The following is a 21,547-nucleotide window of genomic DNA, read 5'->3' as shown; positions in this document are numbered from 1 at the left end:
ACATCTACTTAGGCAGGTAGTGACCGCGGATCCGGATCATGAGACTGAAATAATCAGAATAATAACAATGGGCTGGGGTGTGTTTGGCAGGCATACTCAGATCATGAACAGCTGGTTCCCATTATCCCTCAAGAGAAAGGGATATAACAGCTGTATCCTAACGGTACTCACCTACGTAGCAGAAACCTGGAGGATTATGAAAAGGGTTCTACTTAAATTGAGGTCGGCGCAATGAGCTATGGAAAGAAGAATGATGGGTGTAACTTTAAGGGGCAAGAACAGAGCAGGTTGGGTGAGGAAACGCACGCCAGTTAATGACATCTTAGTTGAAATCAGGAAACAGAAATGGGCATGGGCTGCACATCTAATGAGAAGAGAAGATAACCGGTCGTCGTTAAGGGCCAAGAACTGGATTCCCAGGTAAAGGAAGTGTAGCCAGGGGCGGCAGAGAGTTAGGTGGATGGATGAGATTAAAAAGTGTGCAGGGACAATGTGTCCGCAATTAGCACATGACCGGGGTAGCTGAAGTATGGGAGAGGCATTTGCCGTGTAGTAGGCATAGCCATGGTGCTGGTGATGCTGCTGCTGCTTATGATGATGATGCACAATAAAATGTGCGGAAAATCGTGCCCCCTTTCCTGCATCTCTTTTCCTCTCTATATGCCGTCGCCCATCTGTGTTGTAGCAGAATGGACGTGTCCTGACCTTGTTCTCCTCTTTCTGCCTCTCTTTGTCTAGTATTGAACAAAAAGTAATGCTTCATTTCAAGATTTCTCACCAGAGATAGCAATCATTGAAGATTCAGTGGATTTCCCAGTTGCGGGATTTCCGAATTCTTTGTGTGAAATGTTGAACATAACAGCACCCCGTAGTCTCTAATTGTGAAGCGTGTATGAAACAGCTCATGTCCCTTGAACCATGTGTTCTCAAAACACATCAAGCATGACTTAGCATGAGTTCCTGAAAAGCCACAGCTTTTGCTTAATGTTGCGTTATATGCAAATCGCTTCCTCCTAAATGATGGCAAGGTAAAACACAACATAGGGAAACCCAGATATTCAAGGTACTCAAAGGGTAAAAGTGATCGCAGCGGTGGTCCCCCCAAATGTAGGAGCATTCGAGCCGTCATTTTAAAAGTGGAGCACCATCAAGTAACACCAGCGAGAAATCAGTGAAGTTAACAACACGTTAATTTCAACTACGCAAAACCGCTTGCGCAACCACATCCTGAGAGAGCCGCTATTTAAGATCACGTTTACATTAGCACGGTGCGGGAAGCTACCTTGCTTGAGCACCTGATGGCCTTACCGTATTTCTTTGTGGCTAATCTTCCTAGTACTTGCCAGTCTTGAGTTCAGGCCCCAACAATACTCACGTCAATTCTTAGCAACAAGAACCTGCACTTCCTGGACAAATACAATAGAAGCCGGCCAGTTTGAATAACCAGTGGGCGTGATGGTCGCTATGTTATCACGCTTCCCTATGCAACCGAAAATCTTTAAACAGCGCTTGCGCACACAAAAATACAAAACGCAAAAGATCCGCGGCTTATATTGGCGCGGAGGAATCCAGTGTGTGCTAAAGGAATGCTTCGCCTGTCATGATGGCTCAGTGGCTATGACGTTTTCCTTCTGTGCGCCCCATGTAATGTAGTTAGATCAGTGTGAAATGCTTCAAGTCTGTTTCGTACAAACAAAAAGAGTGATTTAAAAGTGCATAATTGGCTAGCAACAAGCTCAAGGCGTAGGAATGTTTCTGTAGAGCATGATACCCTCTTTTCCCAATCCCACAATTTGTGTGTATTCGCGCCTAGTAGCCAAGACAAAGAACACAAGGTCGACGTACATGGTGGTTCCAATGATTTAAGAAATAAAGTGTGATTATATATCGCTATTTTGTCTCTTTTTCGCTTTTTTTATGTTGATTATTCACTCATTTCATATTTTATTAGTATCGTATTTCACACGCACTTGCGTCGATCCCGTTTTTCTTAACATCAGCACGTGGTGGACACTTTTTTTTCTAAAAGTGACTGCAAGATAGTCAGGTACAGGATACGCCAAATCCGTGTGAAGTGTGCCAAGAACGCCATGTGTTTAAATGTAGGCGAACGCGATGTGCGCGAGGTAGGCGTGGGCATCCGTGAAAACATTCCGGATACCGTGTGGACACATGCAAGGTAGTATCAATAATTTGAAAGGTAAGACACCGACTACAATCATAAGAACGATGACATAAAAGCACATTGGAGTTGCGCAAATTATCATACCTAATTGTATAAATAAACAAGTCTTAAACATGAATAAATGATAAACACCGCGTTTGCATCCTCAATGTATACATAAACTCATTATGTGGTAGGAAAAGGTGGAGAAAAGACGTACATTCACCTCCGTCAAAAAAAGTAAAAAAAAAAACGAAGCCAGAAGATGGCCATTTTTTCCAGCATATTACAAATTATCTCTTTAGCATCCAGTTTCCAAATGGACGGGATAAAATGAGTCATTGGTAGATGAATCCTGCGTAATAATTTATTTACAAACACGGCATTTTCTACGTAGTAAACAACATGCAGGTGTCCAGGTTCATCGCTTGAATCCATATACGCGCCTGTTGAATATATTGGCACGCACTAGTTACGCTAGAGGTCGAGGAAGAAGAAGTGTGCGTGGTAGCTGCTGCAAACACGAACTGTAAACGGCTGTTCGCTTAGAACTGACTGGCTGGCTTTTCATCTCGTGACAAACTGGTGGAAGTGCTGGGTACGCATCCATCGTATGCCTACGGGTCCTGAACCAGAAGCTACCGACGCCAGTACCTCGGGGACGGCAGAAATCTATCGAAGCAGCCGTCGCCTCCAAGGTCTTCCACCGCAATACAGTCCCCTGGCAAGCTCCGTGAGGAAGATGTCAACTACCGCAAGCCAAACCGAGGTGATCCCAAATGCTCCCGTACCATGCATTCTCAACGCGCCTCGCACGCCTAACCCGTTCCATGGCGACGCCTTTGAGGACGTTGAAGACTGGTTGGACCATTTCGACCGGGTCGCCGCCTTTAACGACTGGGACGATCGCCGTAAGTTGAAGAACGTCTACTTTTCCCTTTTAGACGCGGCGAGAGTATGGTACGAGAACCACGAAGCCTCATTTACCACCTGGCAGGAGTTTTACCGACTGCTATGCGAAGCCTTCTGCACTCCCGAAAGGAAAGAAAGAGCCGAACAGGCACTGTCTTCGAGGTTCCAAATGCCAAACGAAACCGTCGCCATGTTCGTCGAAGACATGACGCGATTGTTCCGTCGGGCGGACCCACTAATGCCAGAAGACAAGAAGGTGCGTCTGTTAATGCGAGGCGTAAAGGAACAGCTTTTCGCGGGCCTCGTGCGTAATCCTCCTGCAACAGTCTCTCAGTTCGTTCGTGAGGCAACAGTCATGGAACGTATGCTTCGGCAGCGGCTCTCGCAGTATGAACGCCAGACCACCATGACTGCTGCATGCTCTCTCGTACCTGCAAATGATGACAGGGAGTCACTTACCGAGCTAATACGACAAATTGTTCGAGAAGAACTGCAAAAGTCCTATGCATCGGCTTCGACACCTCCTAGTGCCGCGGTTCTTACGGATGTCATTCGAGAAGAAATCGGCAAAGTGGTTCATCCCTCGCCACCAACACGACCCGAACCTCCCACGTTCTCGTACGCGGATGCTCTTTGGGCTTGCGCGCCGTCGACGGGCCGTTTTTCGCAGCCGCCTGCTGGGATTTCTCGACGCTCCCAAAGTCCAATCCACCGCGCGAATCCGCCAGCACCCTTTCATCCTGGTCCGCGCAAATCTACAGTATGGCGCGCCCCCGACAACAGTCCGTTGTGCTATCACTGCGGGGAGGCTGGTCACATGTATCGCGATTGTCAGTACCGACGGATTGGTCTGCGGGGATACCATCCGGACGCCCGTTGCCCGCGCTATGGCGAACGCCCGCACGAAATCGAGAAATACTTAGAAAGTAACCGGCTTCCTCCTACCCAACAGCGAAGACACTCACGGTCGCCTTCACCTCGTCGGTACGCGTCACCGAACCGTGCTCGACCCGCCTTTGATTCCGCTGGAGTCAACGGTGGAAGCCCGCGCCGGGGAAACTGAAAACGGCGACCTCCGGGGGTGAGGCCGCTGTCATGCGAACCGTCAAATATCCTCCGCCGACGCCATCCCCTCGCGACGTACCACTGACGCCTTCATTCGCAACTGCAAAAAAAACTTCTGCTGCTATTACTGCTTCAATCGACGGTTATCCAGTAACTGCACTTGTAGATACGGGAGCTGACTACTCGGTTATGAGTGCCTCACTGGCGACTCGGCTACGCAAGGTGCTGACAGCGCGGGACGGCCCACATCTTATTACGGCCGGAGGACACCTCGTGCCACCCATTGGACGATGCACCGCCAGACTTGCAATTTCTACTTCGACTTTCGTAGCGTCTTTCCTTGTGCTGCCCAAGTGTTCTCGGCTAGTTATACTGGGCATGGATTTTCTCCAGGAATATGGGGCGATCATTAACCTTCGTGACATGTTCGTGACTTTTTCTAACTATGTTTCTTCGGATTCGAATGTGGCGGATGAACATCACCGCGCGGCTTTACGCGTGGTCGATGACTGCGTGACGTTACCGCCTCGAAGTAGCATCTTCGTCCTCGTTGAATGCCCTCAAGAACAACTAGGAATAGGCATCGCCGAAGGTAACCTCACCATATTGCTGGATCGCGAAGTCGGCGTCGCACGAGGTCTCGTAGAGCTCCAACATAGGCAAACCACGATTCTAGTTACGAACTTCAGTGGCGAATACAAACACTTTGCGAGGCATACCACCATGGCCTACTTTGAAACGGTGGCCGAGTCCAACGCCTGTGCTTCGGTAACGACAATCTCGATTCCGGAACCCAGCGATGTGGGCTTGACCAGTCACATCAACGTCAACCCACAGCTCGACCAAGACGAGAAGGAGAGGCTCCTTACTCTGCTTTCGTCATTTAGCGACTGTTTCGCCACCACGTCGAAGGTCAAACAGACTTCTTTAATCAAACACAGAATCATCACTGAACCGACCGTCCAACCTGTTCGCCAACACGCTTATCGCGTGTCGCAAAGAGAACAGGATGCTATTCGTCATCAAGTGAAACAAATGCTCGACGATGATGTCATTCAACCATCGACAAGTCCTTGGGCTTCACCTGTTGTATTAGTTAAAAAGAAAGACGGTTCACTAAGATTCTGTGTCGATTATCGCAAACTGAACAAGGTCACGAAAAAAGACGTTTATCCACTTCATCGAATTGACGACTCCTTGGATCGCCTGAGACATGCCCGTTACTTTTCTTCAATGGATCTACGTAGTGGGTACTGGCAAATTGAAGTTGACGAACGGGACCAGGAAAAAACGGCGTTTATAACACCCGACGGTCTCTATCAATTTAAGGTCCTCCCTTTTGGATTGTGTTCCGCTCCGGCCACATTTCAACGCATGATGGACACAGTTTTATCTGACCTCAAGTGGAACTCGTGTTTAGTCTACTTAGACGATGTAGTTGTTTTTTCCACCACGTTTGAACAACACATCCAGCGGCTTGAGGCGGTTCTTCAAGCTATCCGCACCGCCGGCCTCTCCCTGAAGCCCGAAAAATGTCACTTTGGCTACGAGGAGCTCAAATTTCTAGGTCATATTGTCAGCAGCACCGGTGTGCGCCCTGACCCTGACAAAGCCCTGGCAGTTGCTCTCTTCCCGATACCGAAGACAAAACACGATGTCCGCCGATTTTTAGGGCTTTGCGCGTATTACCGCCGTTTTGTACCCAATTTTTGTGAAATTGCCGAACCTTTGCAACGACTCATCAAGAACGACGTCACATTTGTTTGGGGCCCAGCACAATCCGACGCCTTCCACGACCTTCAGCGACGTCTACAGACACCACCGATCCTTGGTCACTTTGACACCGAGGCTGACACAGAAGTGCATTCTGATGCTAGTAACGTTGGTATCGGAGCGACACTCGTTCAGTTTCAAGCTGGTGTTGAGCGCGTTATTGCGTATGCCAGCCGAACCTTGTCCGCTGCTGAAAAAAACTACTCAGCAACTGAAAAATAATGTCTGGCAGTCATATGGGCTATCCAGAACTTCCGCCCATACCTGTACGGACGCCCCTTCCGTGTCGTCAGCGACCACCACTCTCTCTGCTGGCTGGCGAATCTCAAAGATCCTTCAGGCCGTCTCGCAAGATGGAGCCTTCGGTTACAGGAATTTGATGTGACCATCGTCTATAAGTCTGGCAAGAAACACACTGACGCCGACTGTCTCTCCCGCGCCCCCGTCGAACCCGCACCACTAGATACTGACGACGATTCTGGTTTTCTTTGCACTCTTCCGTCTTTAAACCTTGCTCAACAGCAACGCCAAGATTCCGAGCTCCAGCCCTTGATTGAATACCTTGAAGGACGCCGCCCACAACCCCCACGGCTGTTCGCGCGCCACTTGTCCTCTTTCTGCCTACGTGGCGACATCCTATACAAGCGGAACTTTCACCCTACGGCAGCCGTTTTCCTGCTCGTTGTTCCCGCTACTCTCCGCGACGACGTTCTACGTGCATGCCATGACGAACCAACGTCCGGGCATCTTGGTTTCACGCGTACTCTCGCGAGGATCAAGCAGAAGTACTATTGGCGAAAACTCACAAAAACCGTGAAGCAGTACGTCAGAAGTTGTCGAGATTGCCAGCGCCGCAAAGTTCCACCACTAAAACCAGCCGGTCTGCTTCAGCCTGTCCGACCTCCTTGCTCACCTTTTGAACAAGTCGGGATGGATTTACTTGGCCCATTTCCCAAGTCTTCGGCTGATAACCGCTGGATCGTCGTCGCCACCGATTACCTCACTCGATACTGCGAAACACAAGCCGTTCAGCGAGCTACTGCTTCAGATGTTGCTAACTTCTTTATCAAAAATATCGTCCTTCGACATGGTGCTCCCGCTGTCGTCATCACAGACCGTGGTACGGCCTTCACTGCCCAGTTGGTCCGAGACATTCTGCAGCTGAGCGGAACAACGCACCGTACGGCAACTGCGTATCACCCGCAGACTAACGGTTTAACAGAGCGTCTCAACAAAACGATTGCGGATGTGCTTTCCATGTATGTTGCCACGGATCATAAAAATTGGGACGAACTGCTCCCGTATGTGACATTCGCGTACAACACTGCCTTACAAGAAACCACCGGGTTTCCTCCTTTTCGTCTGGTGTACGGACGCGACGTCACCACTATGCTCGACGTGATGCTCCTACCAACTTCGTCTCAACCTACCACAACCTATACAGACGCCTTTGTTCAGCGTGCCGAAGCGGCGCGGCACCTTGCGCGGCAACGAATTCTATCCCGACAAAGTCAAGATGCTCGTCGATACAACATATGCCATCGAGACGTCACATACAACCCGGGAGATCTTGTATGGGTTTGGACCCCTATACGTCAACGAGGCCGGTCAGAAAAATTATTGCGCCGATACTTTGGACCCTACCTAGTTTTGCGTCGTCTAAGTCCTGTCAACTACGAAGTTATTCCAGCCGACACTTCGCACCACTCCCGTAGACCACGTTCCTCTGACATTGTTCATGTTACCAGGATGAAGCCTTACCTTTCGCGCTGACTCTCATCCACAAACTTTGTGATGCGGCCCCTGTCGTCTCGTCCGTTGTCTTTCTCATTTCTTTTATTTTTCCTTGTGGCATTTAACATCTCCCCAACTTTATTTATTTATTTCTTCTTTATTTTGGAGGGAGGGGTAATGGCACGCACTAGTTACGCTAGAGGTCGAGGAAGAAGAAGTGTGCGTGGTAGCTGCTGCAAACACGAACTGTAAACGGCTGTTCGCTTAGAACAGACTGGCTGGCTTTTCCTCTCGTGACAATATGCAGGTAGGTATGCGTAAAGTCATTATGATGACTGTTTCAAGCTTCACTCCCACGAGGAGACTAGGAGGCAAGCAATGCGTAAGCAAAAAGCCATGTCTTTTTGGTTTTTGTGCAATTATGCCCATATTGAAAGCTTTTGCGTTATTCAGCGAGGCCTACAGACCTGTAACGCGGCGTTACAATCTTTAATTGTGAAGTTCTTGCTGTGTACGTAACAGTATTCTTATACTGACGGAGAGTTTATGTGCAAAAGTAAGACAAAGAACAGGAAATTACTCTTATTTTACTACAAAGCTTTGGTCGACAAATGCGTAATTCATTGTTCAGTTTAGTTTTATTTTCTATGTATTTCATTCTCACTTTCCCTCTTCATTACACCTATTCGTTTCACACTCATTAAGAATATAGGCAAAAACGTAACGCAGCTTATTATAATCCCTAATGCGAAATTTGAGCGCTGCTTTATGCGTGTTTTCATTTCCCGATATTTTGGCTGGCGCGGACAATCTATCTTGTGCGGCACGTTGTAAACAATGCTAAGTGTGGCACTACTGCCTCGCTGATCAGGAGATCGAGAGAGGCAGTGCGTAGGTGACGAGTAGGCGCGATCCATAGCACCGCCGCCGAGAGACCTCCGCTCATGCAGCGCTTTTTTTTCATATGTCTGACGTGCGCTACTCTGGCGCAATCTCGTAGCCATCGTCGTCGCAGAGCCCATCTTGCGCGGCACTGCGCTTCTCATGCTTTCGCCATTCCTTCCTCCTCCACACTCCTCCTCGCGCCGTCTTCGGCATCGTTGTCTTTCAACAGCTGCTGCGATCCAAGTTCGCCCTTTCACACTTCGCCGTGTTCGTTCGCTCGGTTACGAGGGACGCCGAGGTGCGCCGACGCTCTATGTAGAAACGGACGCCTAAAAGCAAGCTCTAAAAAGCAAGAAGGAACGAGCAAAGAAATCAAAACAGAATCTAAACGCGAGTGTAGAAAATATTCAGGACAGGGACGTAGTGAGGTGCACAAAAGCACCCTTTCTTTCAAGTACGTAATTAAAAAGGAGGGTTTGTCTCTACCTCACCACGTTGCTGCTCTTTATATTTTGCAGACACGAGTAACAAAGATTACGTTATGTCACTGACAGGTTTATAAATAAAAACAGCGGCAGTTTCCCCTGAAAGGCAAATGATTGATTGCGATAGCAATTTAGTGACCAGCTATAGTAGCTTTATTGGGCTTATAAGCGTGTAAACATAGGCATAATAACTAAATTAACAAGCATGGTGTGATGCATGCACAAGCAGGTATGAATATATCTGACTCATTGACCGTGCGCACGGCCGCCATGGCCGCCCGGAGTAAAAGGCCCTCGATACCCTCCTCTCGGAGCCTTGCTCGCGACGGAAGACCATGCGCTTCCTCTTCGCTTTCTTCTCTTGCGGGCGCGAGATTGAGCCGTGATCGCTGGCTCATCAACTCATTTTTTCCCTCGCATATACAGCATACGGTGGCCGGCTACGATTTGTGGTGCTATCTTGTACGCGTTCCAAAATAGAATGGAGGCGGTCCGTTCCACCGATCCGCACACGATTAGTCAATTTGAACCGTGACGAATTCCATGACGTCAATTGTGACGTGAGCCGTGACATCTTGCTGCTGACAATCATTCCTTCCTTGTCGTTTGCTATCGGAAGAATGCAACGGAATAGCTGCCGAGTCCATCCGATTCGACAGAACGGATTAAAATGGCTACCAGACGGCTAGGATAGAATTAAAGATTAAGCGCTAGGGACAGTTAGCATCGTTCGCATCCGGTTCAATCCAAGTCGGCACTCCCAACAGTTGGAGGAAATGGCGGTTGCTTTCTCTGCCATGCCTTTTCGTGTCGCCTGTGCGGCTGCTGCAGTGGCGCAGAGACGACGACCCGAGGTAGATGATGCATTTGAAGAGATGACGAAAGAAGAATTCCGGCAGCATTTTCGTCGGTCCAAACGAACAGTGCGTAGATTGTGCGACGAGCTTGACCCTATCATTGGATCCAAGTGAGCCAGTGGCCTTCCCAGAGAAAGTAAGGTGTTGCGCGCGCTGCGATTCTTCGGCACGGATGCTTCCAGAGGAGCGTTGGTCGCGAGGAGCACATCGGCATGACACAGTCGGCTGTGTGCAACACCATTCACGAGGTGACGGAGGCCATCATTTCCGTGTCTACCCGGAGAAAGTTGGTGGACTTTTCATTGACACCTGCTGCCAAGGATAAGGCAAAGGCAGCGTTTGCGCGACGCGGCGCTATTCCAGGCGTGCTAGCGTGCGTCAAAGACACGTTGATCGCCATTATGAAGCCAGAAGGACTCAGCCCGGCCGACACGGCGAGCTTCATGTCGAGAAAGGGTTATTACGCCCTAAACGTCATGGTCGTAAGTATCGTTGGAATGTTTTACTTCGAACTGTAGTCGCCATTTTTACTCGCCCATAGTAGCAATTGTTCAGTTTAATGCCCAAGTTGACATACCTAGTAATGTAAATATTAAAAGAGGACATGCGGCGAACTGTGTAGGAACTCGTTGAAGTGTGACATATCAGCGGTAATGATGAGTGCAATGTGTTTGTGTGCATAAGCCGTCAGCCGTTCCAAATTGTGTTTTCGCTCTGGAGTGCATACACAATGGAGTTGTGCATATTGGAAGTATTAAGCAAAGTGGGCAGCAGTCGTAGAATAAATCGATACACTATGTTGCATTTTTAACACGGAAGTACTTACATCCATTGCATGGTCTGGCTTTGGCGTGTATCGGTGTTCTTGCGCAATAGCGTGCCTCAATTTTTCATTTAGCTATAAATTAGTGCAAACCATACGTGTGCACAAAAAGGGGGGGGGGGCACTGCCCGCCTCCCCAATTTCAATAACCTTTGCACGCCTATGGCTGAAATAGTGTAGCCACTTGGGCCAGCGTACATATATGTATTGTTTTCTGCATATGAATGGCAAAAAAAAAAGGATTTCGAGCATATCTGCAGCGCTCTTTTGCACTGCTCCCCATTGCAGGTGTGCAACGCGGAACTTCGCATTGTTGTTGTGGGCCCGCGGTTCCCTGGTTCATGCCACGGCTCTTGAGTGTGGCAGCACAATCCACTGCGTGCACGCCTAGCCGCACAACTGCAGCCTCGGGAGTATCTGCTTGGTAAGTATTCGTAATGCGTACACCTAACTAAGGCAGATCACTCAACTGTAATTTTTCTGTAACAGGAGACTCAGGATATCCTCTTGGGCCATGGCTGCTTGTTTCAGTACCTAGCAGTGATGCCGGCACCACCTCCAAAGGCCACTACAACCGGTAGCACGCATCGATGCGCAATATTGTGGAGAGATGTATCGGGGTGTTGAAAACCCAGTTCCGCTGTTTGCAGCACTTTCAGACGCTGCTTTACAGCCCTGATAGAGCAGCACGAATCATTTATGCATGCGTTGCTCTCCATAACATTGACTTGGACGCGGGCGATTGGACATTGGACGATTATGGCGGGGAATTGCCACCAGCTAAGGAGCCAGAGGAGCCAGGAGACAGCCAGGAGACAGCCAGGTGCTGGCACCGCAAGACGTGTTCGTCAGAGGAAGGCCGGCCGCAGCGCAGCGCCGTTGTCAACCATTTCTGAGGGACACAGGAATGGTGAGTATTCATAATACATATTTTTTATAGAAATTTCAGTGCCCCTAGGCTATCACAGTGCTGTACTTGTACAGTGGAAAATACATTAAAATTGTATACACATCAAGTGTACCTGCATATGGATGGTCAATGTTGGAAATCTACACATCCGAAAGATTATGATAATTGAAATACAGACGAAGTAAAGTTATATCAGAGTCCTTTAAAAAGAATGTCACAGCCGCGGACTCATAAACAATTGTACCCTCTTTACTGTGCAAGAGTCTCCAAGGCTGCCACTTATTAACAGTAGTACTCGTGAAGCAGTCGTAAGACAATGCTTCTTGCCTCTTTATCTGTGAAGAACTGGATTTGCTGCTGCTTCCAAGCTAGCATTGTTTTGTGCACTATGCACATCAGAAAATGGTTCTTTCCTCATGAAACATTAGAATACGATGCTACAACAGCTTGTACGTGTTGTGTGCATCCTATGATATGCTACTTTTTGTTCATGTAGATGCAGCAGTTGTTACTTTCTACTCATGATCGAAGATGTGTTTGTTTTGCCATAGTTTTTGGTTACAGTAATGGGAAATTGGCACAAAGTACTTCTTTCCTAGTGCAACATGAAACGTGGTAGCAACGTGAAAGTGCAGCCTTTTCTTTAAATATCACATGAAATATGAAATGAAAACTTCCCTTGACCCATCATCGTCGTGACAGACTTCATGGAAGCAGTAAATATGATCAGCAGTCTGTGCTCATGGTCAACATCAGAAAAAGGTTCGCACAACTTTCATAAAATACACCAGAATTATCGCAACTATCGCATCCTGTGCATTCGGACGTTAGTTGTACATTGGTAGTAACGAGGCAACATGCTTGCTAGCCATATCTCTTGTGCTAGGTGTGTCAAACCTTCCATACAAGCGTGATAACGCAGACGAGGCAAGCAACTAAAGCGTAATGAAGGCGAATTCAAACACAAAAAAATCTAAAGATGAGTGTTGTGACACGATTACACTCGTTGATAAATACATCACGAACCTTGTAGTACAATATGCTACACGTAGCAAAGCATGTGAGAACATTGCAACATCAGCATCACACAATTCGTCTTGAAGACAGCACATAAAACTTTCAGTTACAATTACGTGACCTTGCAAGAAAGTATGACTTTGGCAGGTATGTCCGTTCCCTACTCAGTGTTATGAGTCACTGACTAGAAGCGTTCATTTCTCGACAGCAGTTGTAGTTTGATGATAAACAACAGGTGAATAATAATTGTTAAAATGTGAATGGACTCGCCAGCTGTGATGAAACGTAAATTACAGAGAACATGGATAATTGACTCTACGATCTCACATCACCCAGAACGTGTCACACGTGAAACTCATACTTGCAACGATTCACTTGGAACGAAGACTAGAGGAAACCAATCACCGGCGTGGTGCAATGATAATGGCCATTTTCATTTGTGACACTATGTAACTTAAAGATTGTCTAGCTTGGTGCTCTGAAAAAAGACCATATTGTAGTTGTTGCACCTTAGCCTCACTGTGCTGAAATCAAAATATCACAGTGCAAATACTATGTATTTGCACTGTGATATTTTACTTACTTACATTACTACTTCATAATGAGTGCAGTAAGCTACAAAATGTAGTGAACCAACGTAAATATCACAGTACAAAACCCATACACAGCAATCGACAACTGTTTGTAATGATTCTAGCGTGAATGACTAGGTGCCTTCGAAGTGTGTAAATAAAAAAAGCACGCTGGCGTTACAGCTGGATAAGCATAAATAGAAAGAGGCAAATACTACAGGACAAAAATGGGTGCACGCATTACGCCTTTCGTCCAAAAAATTCTCCTGTATTACTCATACAAGGCAACAAGGAAAATTAAACACTAAAACTGAAAATGAAGCAACAATTCCTGCCTCAAATGAATGTTAAATTCTAAAACTCAAACAACAACAAATAAATCAGATAATCTGAACTCATAAAACACAATAAAGGAATAAAATGAAATTGAAACGTGAAACTAAACAATAAATTTATTTCTTCTTTCTTTCTGCAGGTCCGCAGCTATTTCTCAGGATGTCCTCCTGAGCCACTGCCGTCCTCTCTGCCGTGATAGCGAGGTGGTGGTGGATTCTTCAATCCTCCGCAGCACCTGGCATGAATAATCGTGATGGAACTGTTCGCATGAGTTGCTGATTACTCGCAACCAGCTCATGGTTTGAAGCTGCTCTTGCCAAGCATTCCAACGTACACAACAATTCCCTCTCTGTTGAAGAGCCACTGGCCTGATGGCTTCCTTTGGCAGTGTCAAGCGTCGTGTAAAAGCTGTGCCCTCTTCGTTTGGACCTGCTGGAACTACTCTTCCGTCATCTACTCAAAATTAATGCACCTCTCACTGCCAAACAGCCCTATTCTGGGCTAGCCAACCTTTTGCCCTGCGGTTGACCGTTGGCAAGATACGACACCGAGACCTCAATACCACGCATTTTTCTTGTTTACATCCCAAGTTGGTTTGTTTTTCAGATTCATGATTCCCCTATGATAACAGAGCATAAAGAATATTTATGTCCTTTATGTAAAATGACACCGAGGAATCTACAAACCTGGAGCATCTCGTCGCCCTGTTCGAGGCTACGGGCTCACTGCAACGGCATGGTCGTGAAGGTGTCCACCAATCGCGGTCGCTGTACACGTGGTGGCCGTGCAGACGCTGCAACACTGAAAGCATGCAGCATTTTCTACAGTTGCACTCCATTTTATGGCATGCGTAAAAGTGGTTATGGCCATGTTATGGCTCATTGGGCTAGTTCAATAAAATACGAGAGCTTATTTTCTCTAACAGTTTGAGGATCAATAACTTAAAGGTGCAGCGGCCATTTTTTCGTGACTCATGCGCCTCGCGGTAGATCCTCTGACACTGCAAACATAATAAATGTTTACGAACTGCACACGCATTTGGCGATAATTAAAACACTCATTCCTCTGATGCTTATACGTGTCGCTGTGCTCCTCACGCCCTCAGCCTGGTCCGTAGCTACGACCACGACTTCAATGGCGGCAGTGGGAACGTCAGCGTGTCATAGTGTCATAACTGGAAAGTGTCATAAGCGTGTCCCTTCACTACGTGCCTGTGCGTTACACTGTCTATATTACAAGTTTTCGTACTACACATTTGCGGAAATATTCTGCAATGACTGAGTGCTTAATGATCCCGTGTATTACCATCCCCGTGCACTTCCCTGAAGGCATTTTATTTCTGTGATGATCACTTAATCCCGCTTCTCCCGAAAGCGCAGCCAACTGAGATTCTAGTTGATTGCTTTGCCTGCTTTTCCATGCTCTCCGACGCCATTTTCTTCTTCGCCAACAGTCTCGCGTTCCGCTAAAGGTACCACTTACAGATAATGGGCAACTCTAAGTCGGCACCGCTCGGGAACCCCTGATACTACGGCGGCAGTGTGCTTACCTCATGGTAGGGGAAGTCGGTGACGCCACACATGCGGACCGTCCCCGCCAGCTGCCATACTCGGCCGCGGAAGCCGGGTAAGCGACCCCCTCCAGTGCTTCTGAAGATACACACCAATGTCGATGGACAAATCGCCCAGACCATTCGACGGTCACTCACCTTTGCTCTTGGGCGATTGCGGCAGCGTCGCGGCGCGCCTCGTGCACCTTGCTTTCGCCGCCACTCCTGCCACTAGTCCACTGTTTTTATAACAGGCCCTTTCTCGTTCAGCCCGTCGGCAGCTGCTGCCACAGCCGTCGCCGGTCGCCAACGGTGAAGCGCGGCCCCAGCTCGCTGGATATTAAAGCCAGCTGGGGATGCTTCTTCATAAAAGCGGGCACCGTCTCCCGCTGGCCCTCGGAAACGCGCGGTCCCTTGACGGGTGTTGCCACGCTTTCCGCCATGGCCCTCCCATAGAATGGAGAACTTTGGCTCTCCGCACGCAACTGCTCATGAACCAACCGCTTCAAAAGTCGCGCCGTTTGCTTAAAACGGGGTAGTTGCTAGCGCCACCACTGCGACACTGCGACACTGCTAAACTGCGACACCACCTAACACCATTTCAAGACATTACCCGCAATAATTTGTTCAAGTAGTTTAGCATTCCAAATTGAATGTTTGAAAAGCAACACCAACGCATTTTGCTACTCAGTCGTAATAGTCAAATATATCTCAAGATGTTAGAAACGCTTCCCAATATATTATACGGTCCCCATGCAGACGTCAAAAGCGTGACGCAGGCTTCCACTTCGCTCATTGACTGTTTGCTTCCTCTCTTTCTCGCGAACATTACGGACCGCCTAGTTCATGACGTAAAGAACGGACCGCCTCCGTTCTATTTGGGAACGCGTACAAGATGGCGCCTTCGATCACTCTTAGGCTTTATACGGAACCTCACGGCAACGGTGATGCCGTACGACAGATATGCAATTGGAATGACCATATATTTGTTATTGCAATAAAATATTTTTCATTGTCCATTTACGCAGAAACAACAATAATGTAGTAGGCTAGGCACATTATCTAAGGCGCTATATCCATGAAGCATTGCCACCGAAATGCTTCGCAACTCAGGCGCGTAGATTTGCTGGCGGTTTCATGTGCACAGTTCTGTAGATACGGGGTTAGACCTTCTTCTGTAAAATTAATTGCTCTTGGAGTAGTTGATACATACTGGATGTAATTAATTAGTAAAAAAGAAAACACTGCACAAAAAAGATGACGGAAAGCTACCATCAACTGTTTTCATTGTACGTATTGGTGAAGCAGCGCACTGACTAGAACAAGGCGGAGCCACGAAAGAACACCACCAAGGTACGATAATTAATTAACAACTGGCCCAATTTCCCACATTTCTCAACTGCTTATTCCGCAACGTCGTCATGAAATCTAAACAGGTACTAAAACAGAAAAAGAGACATTTGACCATTGATATATGCTTCCAGGAGTCAGGTTTTTAGTGAAACAGAAACCTCACTGGCGCCGCCCTCTGCCCACTCATTTAATGTTAAATCCTGCCAGTAACAAGTGGGCTTGCTCGTCGCAGCTTTGAAAAAAAAATCTTTGCTTCCCAAAACAAAACATCACAACCGCAATAGTTCACGACCTAAGGTGAACCGCACGTGCATTAAAGAGGGGGGAAGGTGTTGGACGTTTTTAGATTTGTGGGTAATTTTTAGTATCGTTAAAGTCATAGCCATTAAGCTTGTACGGAGACTTGGCCGATCTATATCATATATATAACAAGCACATCAACTCTGCGTGCGGGGCTCAATCCAGATTTTAGACATTAGGTTTAGCTTTTCTCGAGAACGTGTATGCTGGTGTTATAAAATAAGGTAGGAAACAGATTTTTACAATTTCACTCGTCTTGTTCTACGACACCAAAAAAAAAAAACTTTGCCGCTCTTTGCATCGCGTCCGCGCTGTAGAACTCGCGTCACCACATGGGCGAAGAAAGCTTTGACATGAAGGTGTTAAAAGTGCTGGCGGCAGGCTTTCCGCCGACAATGATACCCGCGGTTGTTGAAACCCTCCTGCATAAGTTCAAACAAGGGAGCAGCAACAATGGTCACTCTATCCACGATGATGAAGCGTCGGCTGGAAGTCATGCCTTTTCTGCACAAAAGCTCAAAGAAGATCAAGCCCTTGGCAAGTGTGCATGAAGTTGCCGTTGCATCTTTTACCCCCAAGCAAGGCCGCCCCTGTTAGAACTTGTTTAGCCGCAATAAAAGATGAGGCTGGCAAAAAAGCATGTGTTGCTCTTTGTGAAAAATCACTCGTACGTTTGTATAGAACGTGGATTGTCTTGCCGTAAGAGTTAAATAGGTCAAAACGCAAGGTGCGTAAACGAGTTGTTCCGAGAGCATACCTTGAACATAATAAAATGTGGCCGCACAACTCTGATGGAGCACGTGAACTCTTGCGGTTGGCATTGTTTCGAGAAGCGACAACTCTTCGCAAAAGCTGCAAGCCGCAAGTCTGCGTTTCTCTAGGGATTTCACATAAGTACTAGGGCGGAGGGCTGTCAGTGAGCGCTCCGTTTTTTTGTGGGCAAAGACGTCGCACTCTTGGAGGCGTTTATAAAAGTAGAACCTTTCTTTTTCTGTTTCCTTATTATTGCGTCTTCGAAAGTACATATCATGTACATGTACATTTTTCATGGCGTTGCAAAATAAATAGCTGAGAGTAGCGCTTGTCTCTTGTCCACCCCTATTTTTTCTTTTGTGCTCGCGTTCGGTTGGTTTTTCCCGCCCAAACGTTGCGGCATTCTTGCTGTAGACCACAAAGGCAAAGTACACTCCACCTAAGACTAGAGATAATGTCTTCAACAACACGGCCAGCACCCGCAAGGCTATCATATTATGTGATTTTGTGCTGAGACAACAATACCCGACAATCATTGAAGGTTAATTTTACCATATGTCGGCCTGATTGTTTTTTTAGCTTACTTAAATGAATATTGCATACAACCTCCAAAACCCCACTCACGGCATATACTTCAATTATTTACCATATCATTTCGTACTAATATCGTGCTTGAATCCTTTAAAATGCCCGGCACACTTGAGGTCACGAGGCCGTGCGTATATATGCTTGCAAGCTCTTCGACTGTTCCCCACACATCTCTTGTGGCTGTTATTTAACACAACTGCCTTTTTAGATATAACTCACTACATACACATTGATTTTTTTCGCCATGTTAACTCTGCATTTTGATCACTACTGATTTCATGCCTACCCAAATCTTTTCCCCTTACTCAATGTTTCCGATGTCATAATCATTAATTCAGCCTATTTTTCTTGCGCTTAACAGTTTTGGCAGTTTGGGCAACTTGATCTTAAGTGCGAGATTTAGGGCTGCCACACTTTTCCATTTTCTTGTGAGGTTCGGTTGTTTCACTCACGTTCTCTTTGTTTTCTCTTGCTTCATATAGCGCTGACTTGAAATCCTAAATATCATTTCCCTCCTTCCTCCACAAAAAAAAGTTTTCTTCGGTAAGAATATGCTATCCTGATCATCCTTTGTGAAAACTCGTGTTTCGTCGTGAGCTTTAGCTTTAATTTTTCATCTTTCCCTGTTACTGCTACCGGGCTGGCTTGTGTTTTTTTTCTTCTAATGGTACATGACTACACTCTTAGAAACTAAGGTTCCAGCACTACCACTTATCTCAATGTAGACGTCTACATTCAGGACAATGCTGGCGTTCATCCCCAGTACGTGCCGTTCTTCGATGTTCCTTTGTTATTGGCTTTTCCAACATGACCTAACAATACCGAGTTCCAGGAAGAATCAATCCATTATTACATATATTTATTTGTCGCGAAATTTCCGTACGTAGCAGCCCTTTGTGTATATAGCTGATGGCCAGGTGGTCTCAACTTTCCTGTTCTTCCCCTTGTCTTTTTAAATATTCTTGTTTCATAAGAACCTTTAGCTCAGGTGCTTCTATCTAATTAAATAAAGAAGAATTTGGTTTTTCTGGACAACCATTGCACCAAATTTGGTGAGGTTTGTTGCATTTAAAAGAAAAACTTATCATTTATTGACCGTTGGTATCAAATCGTTTTACTTATGTCGTGATTTTTTTTATTATGAACTGCCAAATATCGCAAATATCCAGAAAACGGGACTATCAAGTTTGCAAATCTGCAACTCAACTATCACACGTGATATTACAATTATATGAATTGAATCTAATCGTAAATTTAAAGCGGGAAAAATTGATAAGTTACACGTGACTCAACAAAAATTTAGTAATATGGAAATACAGGTTTACAGAACCCTTGTATACAACGTAACTAATGAACCTCAGATATAAAATGAGATTGTCCGATTTCAATGATCTAACGGATGCCCTTTACAGAATCCCGATGTTTCTTGTTGATGCAGAGCTATAATTTGTAAACTTCGTTTTTATTTTTTTCAAACATTCGAATATATGAAAATTCATGTAACAAAATTTAGGCGCTTAATCGTAATCCTGCTTCCAACAGTCACTAGAATTTAGCTTTCTCTTTCAAATGCAGCAAATTTCATTATATTTGGTTGAGGGGTTATCTCAGAAAAACTTTTTTGCGTTTCACATGTATTTGAATCGGCTGCATCGGAGTTGATTCCGAGCTAAAGCTTCCTCTTAAGTTGTCAACAATTACAGTGTATAGAGACTTGACCTGAGTCTTCATGATGATGATAATGAAATGTATTTATTGAGAGACTGCTCGAAGGCCTATTATGTAGAAATGGTAGGCGAGGGGGGAGGCGTATTCAGAGACGTCCTAGGATCTGCGCATCCTTGGCGAAAGCCAAGAGCAAGTCCAGAATGACCCTGGCAGAACCCATTGAGCCAGTTGCCGGTCTAATCCACTCCTCGTAGGACGACACTCGCACCGCCCTCAGCTTGTGGTCCCGCTGCTGAGCATGGTGCAGGCACTCCCAAAGCATATGGGCTGCGGATAGCCATGTGGCCATGCCACAGTCGGGGCACATATGTGGCTTCTGGGGTGCTTCTTGTTCCGCGGAGGTTGTTAGGGGCTGGGTTCCGGCGATGGAAGGGCGTCAGAAGACGCGGATGGAGGGCGCCTTTCCTGACCTGTCCGTTGCTGCCGCCACCGCTCCAGCACTTTCGGTCTGCGGACAAAGCTGGAACGGAGGCCGCGAGTGCGCGACCGCGCCCGTCATGAAAAAGAGAAAAATAAATTGTGCCAATAAACGTAAAAGAAAACATCCCTTTCAAGTAAGCATGCAAGCGGGTGTCCTACCTACTTTAAGTCAGTTTCGCCTAAGTGACGCGTCAGAAGGCTACTATGGTCTCCGCCGGCAGTCCGGCCCCCGCACCCGTGGCCACCGCCGGCCCCCGCACAGTGGGCCGGCGGTGACGTCATCCGTCCCCTTGGCGAATGTAGCTACGGATGCTCCGCCAGCCCAGCCGAAGGGACAATCGACCTCCGGGACGGTGCCATCTAAGGCTTCATCTACCGAAACGAGCCCTTCAATCAAATACAGCGCTCGCATGAGAGCGTGTTCTGAAAAAAGACAAACACTCCACTTTAGTAACACATTAACACACAATCGCCCTCACAAGTTGTATTTGACAACTATTTGAAAAATGATAAACAGTCTAATTTTACACTTCCTTGAGTCAAACGAAATTATTGATCCATATCAGTGTAACTTTAGAGAAGGACTATTCACAACTGACCATCTCGTGCCCATCGAATGAAACATTCGCGATGATTCGTACATAAACAATCCTTATCTGTGTTGCTTGATATGGAAAAGGCGTACGTCATTACACAATGCTGCGTGACCTGTCGGCGCTGGTAATCCGCGGCAATTTCTTAAACTTTATAGAAAGCTACCCACACAACCGTACATTCCGTTTGCGGCTGGTGCGACTGGCCCGGGAGAAAGTAAGAGCCGCAGGAGCCCTGGACTAAGGATGCCTACCGCACAAGCAGAAAGACACCTGTTTGCCCTTTCTTTCTTTAATAAACGTTTTTCCTCCTCCTTCTTCTCCTACCTACACAATCGTACATTCCATGTAAACATAGGTTATGCGCTGTCACCTACTGTAATGCAGGACGCAGAGGTACCCCAAGGAAGGCGTACTCTGTTGCACGCTCTGTGTAGTTAAGATGAACACGATTCATACGTCATTAACACCACCTACTTTTCATTCCGTCTACGTAGACGATATACAAATAGGTTTCAAATCCTGCAACGTAACAATCTGTGAGCGACAAGTACAACAGTGCTTCAACAAAGTTTCTAAGTGGCAACACGAAAATTGGTTCAATGTGAACCCCAACACAAGTTCTTGTAATATTTTCACCTGAAAGAAAGGGCTTGTTGCAGATCCCACTGTCGAAATCTATGGGTAACATATACCCGCGAACAAAGAGCACAAATTTCTAGGTGGTACA

The 21,547-nt window shown here is 46.7% G+C and overlaps 1 protein-coding gene across 1 annotated transcript; it reads right to left on the bottom strand.

Moving 5' to 3' along the window:
- Positions 1-13,681: 13,681 nt before the first annotated feature.
- On the bottom strand, positions 13,682-20,506 carry LOC142588764 (uncharacterized). The gene is made up of 4 exons (XM_075700583.1): positions 20,428-20,506; positions 15,242-15,415; positions 15,083-15,182; positions 13,682-14,334 (listed from the first exon to the last, which is right to left on the bottom strand). The coding sequence occupies exons 1-4, from the start codon at positions 20,504-20,506 to the stop codon at positions 14,256-14,258; spliced, it is 432 nt and encodes a 143-aa protein (XP_075556698.1). The 3' UTR covers positions 13,682-14,255.
- Positions 20,507-21,547: the final 1,041 nt, after the last annotated feature.

The sequence above is a fragment of the Dermacentor variabilis genome, chromosome 7 (genome assembly GCF_050947875.1).
Source record: "Dermacentor variabilis isolate Ectoservices chromosome 7, ASM5094787v1, whole genome shotgun sequence".
Taxonomy (NCBI): domain Eukaryota; kingdom Metazoa; phylum Arthropoda; class Arachnida; order Ixodida; family Ixodidae; genus Dermacentor; species Dermacentor variabilis.
The sequence above is the reverse complement of the archived record's forward strand: the minus strand, read 5'-3'. Positions and strand labels throughout refer to the sequence as shown.

Coding starts and splice junctions, on each gene's coding strand:
- LOC142588764 (XM_075700583.1), bottom strand. CDS start 20,506: ATGACGTCACCGCCGGCCCACTGTGCGGGGGCCGGCGGTGGCCACGGG. Junction 15,416..20,427: donor GACTGCCGGCGGAGACCATA/GTAGCCTTCTGA, acceptor TTTAATATCCAG/CGAGCTGGGGCCGCGCTTCA. Junction 15,183..15,241: donor GCAATCGCCCAAGAGCAAAG/GTGAGTGACCGT, acceptor GTGTATCTTCAG/AAGCACTGGAGGGGGTCGCT.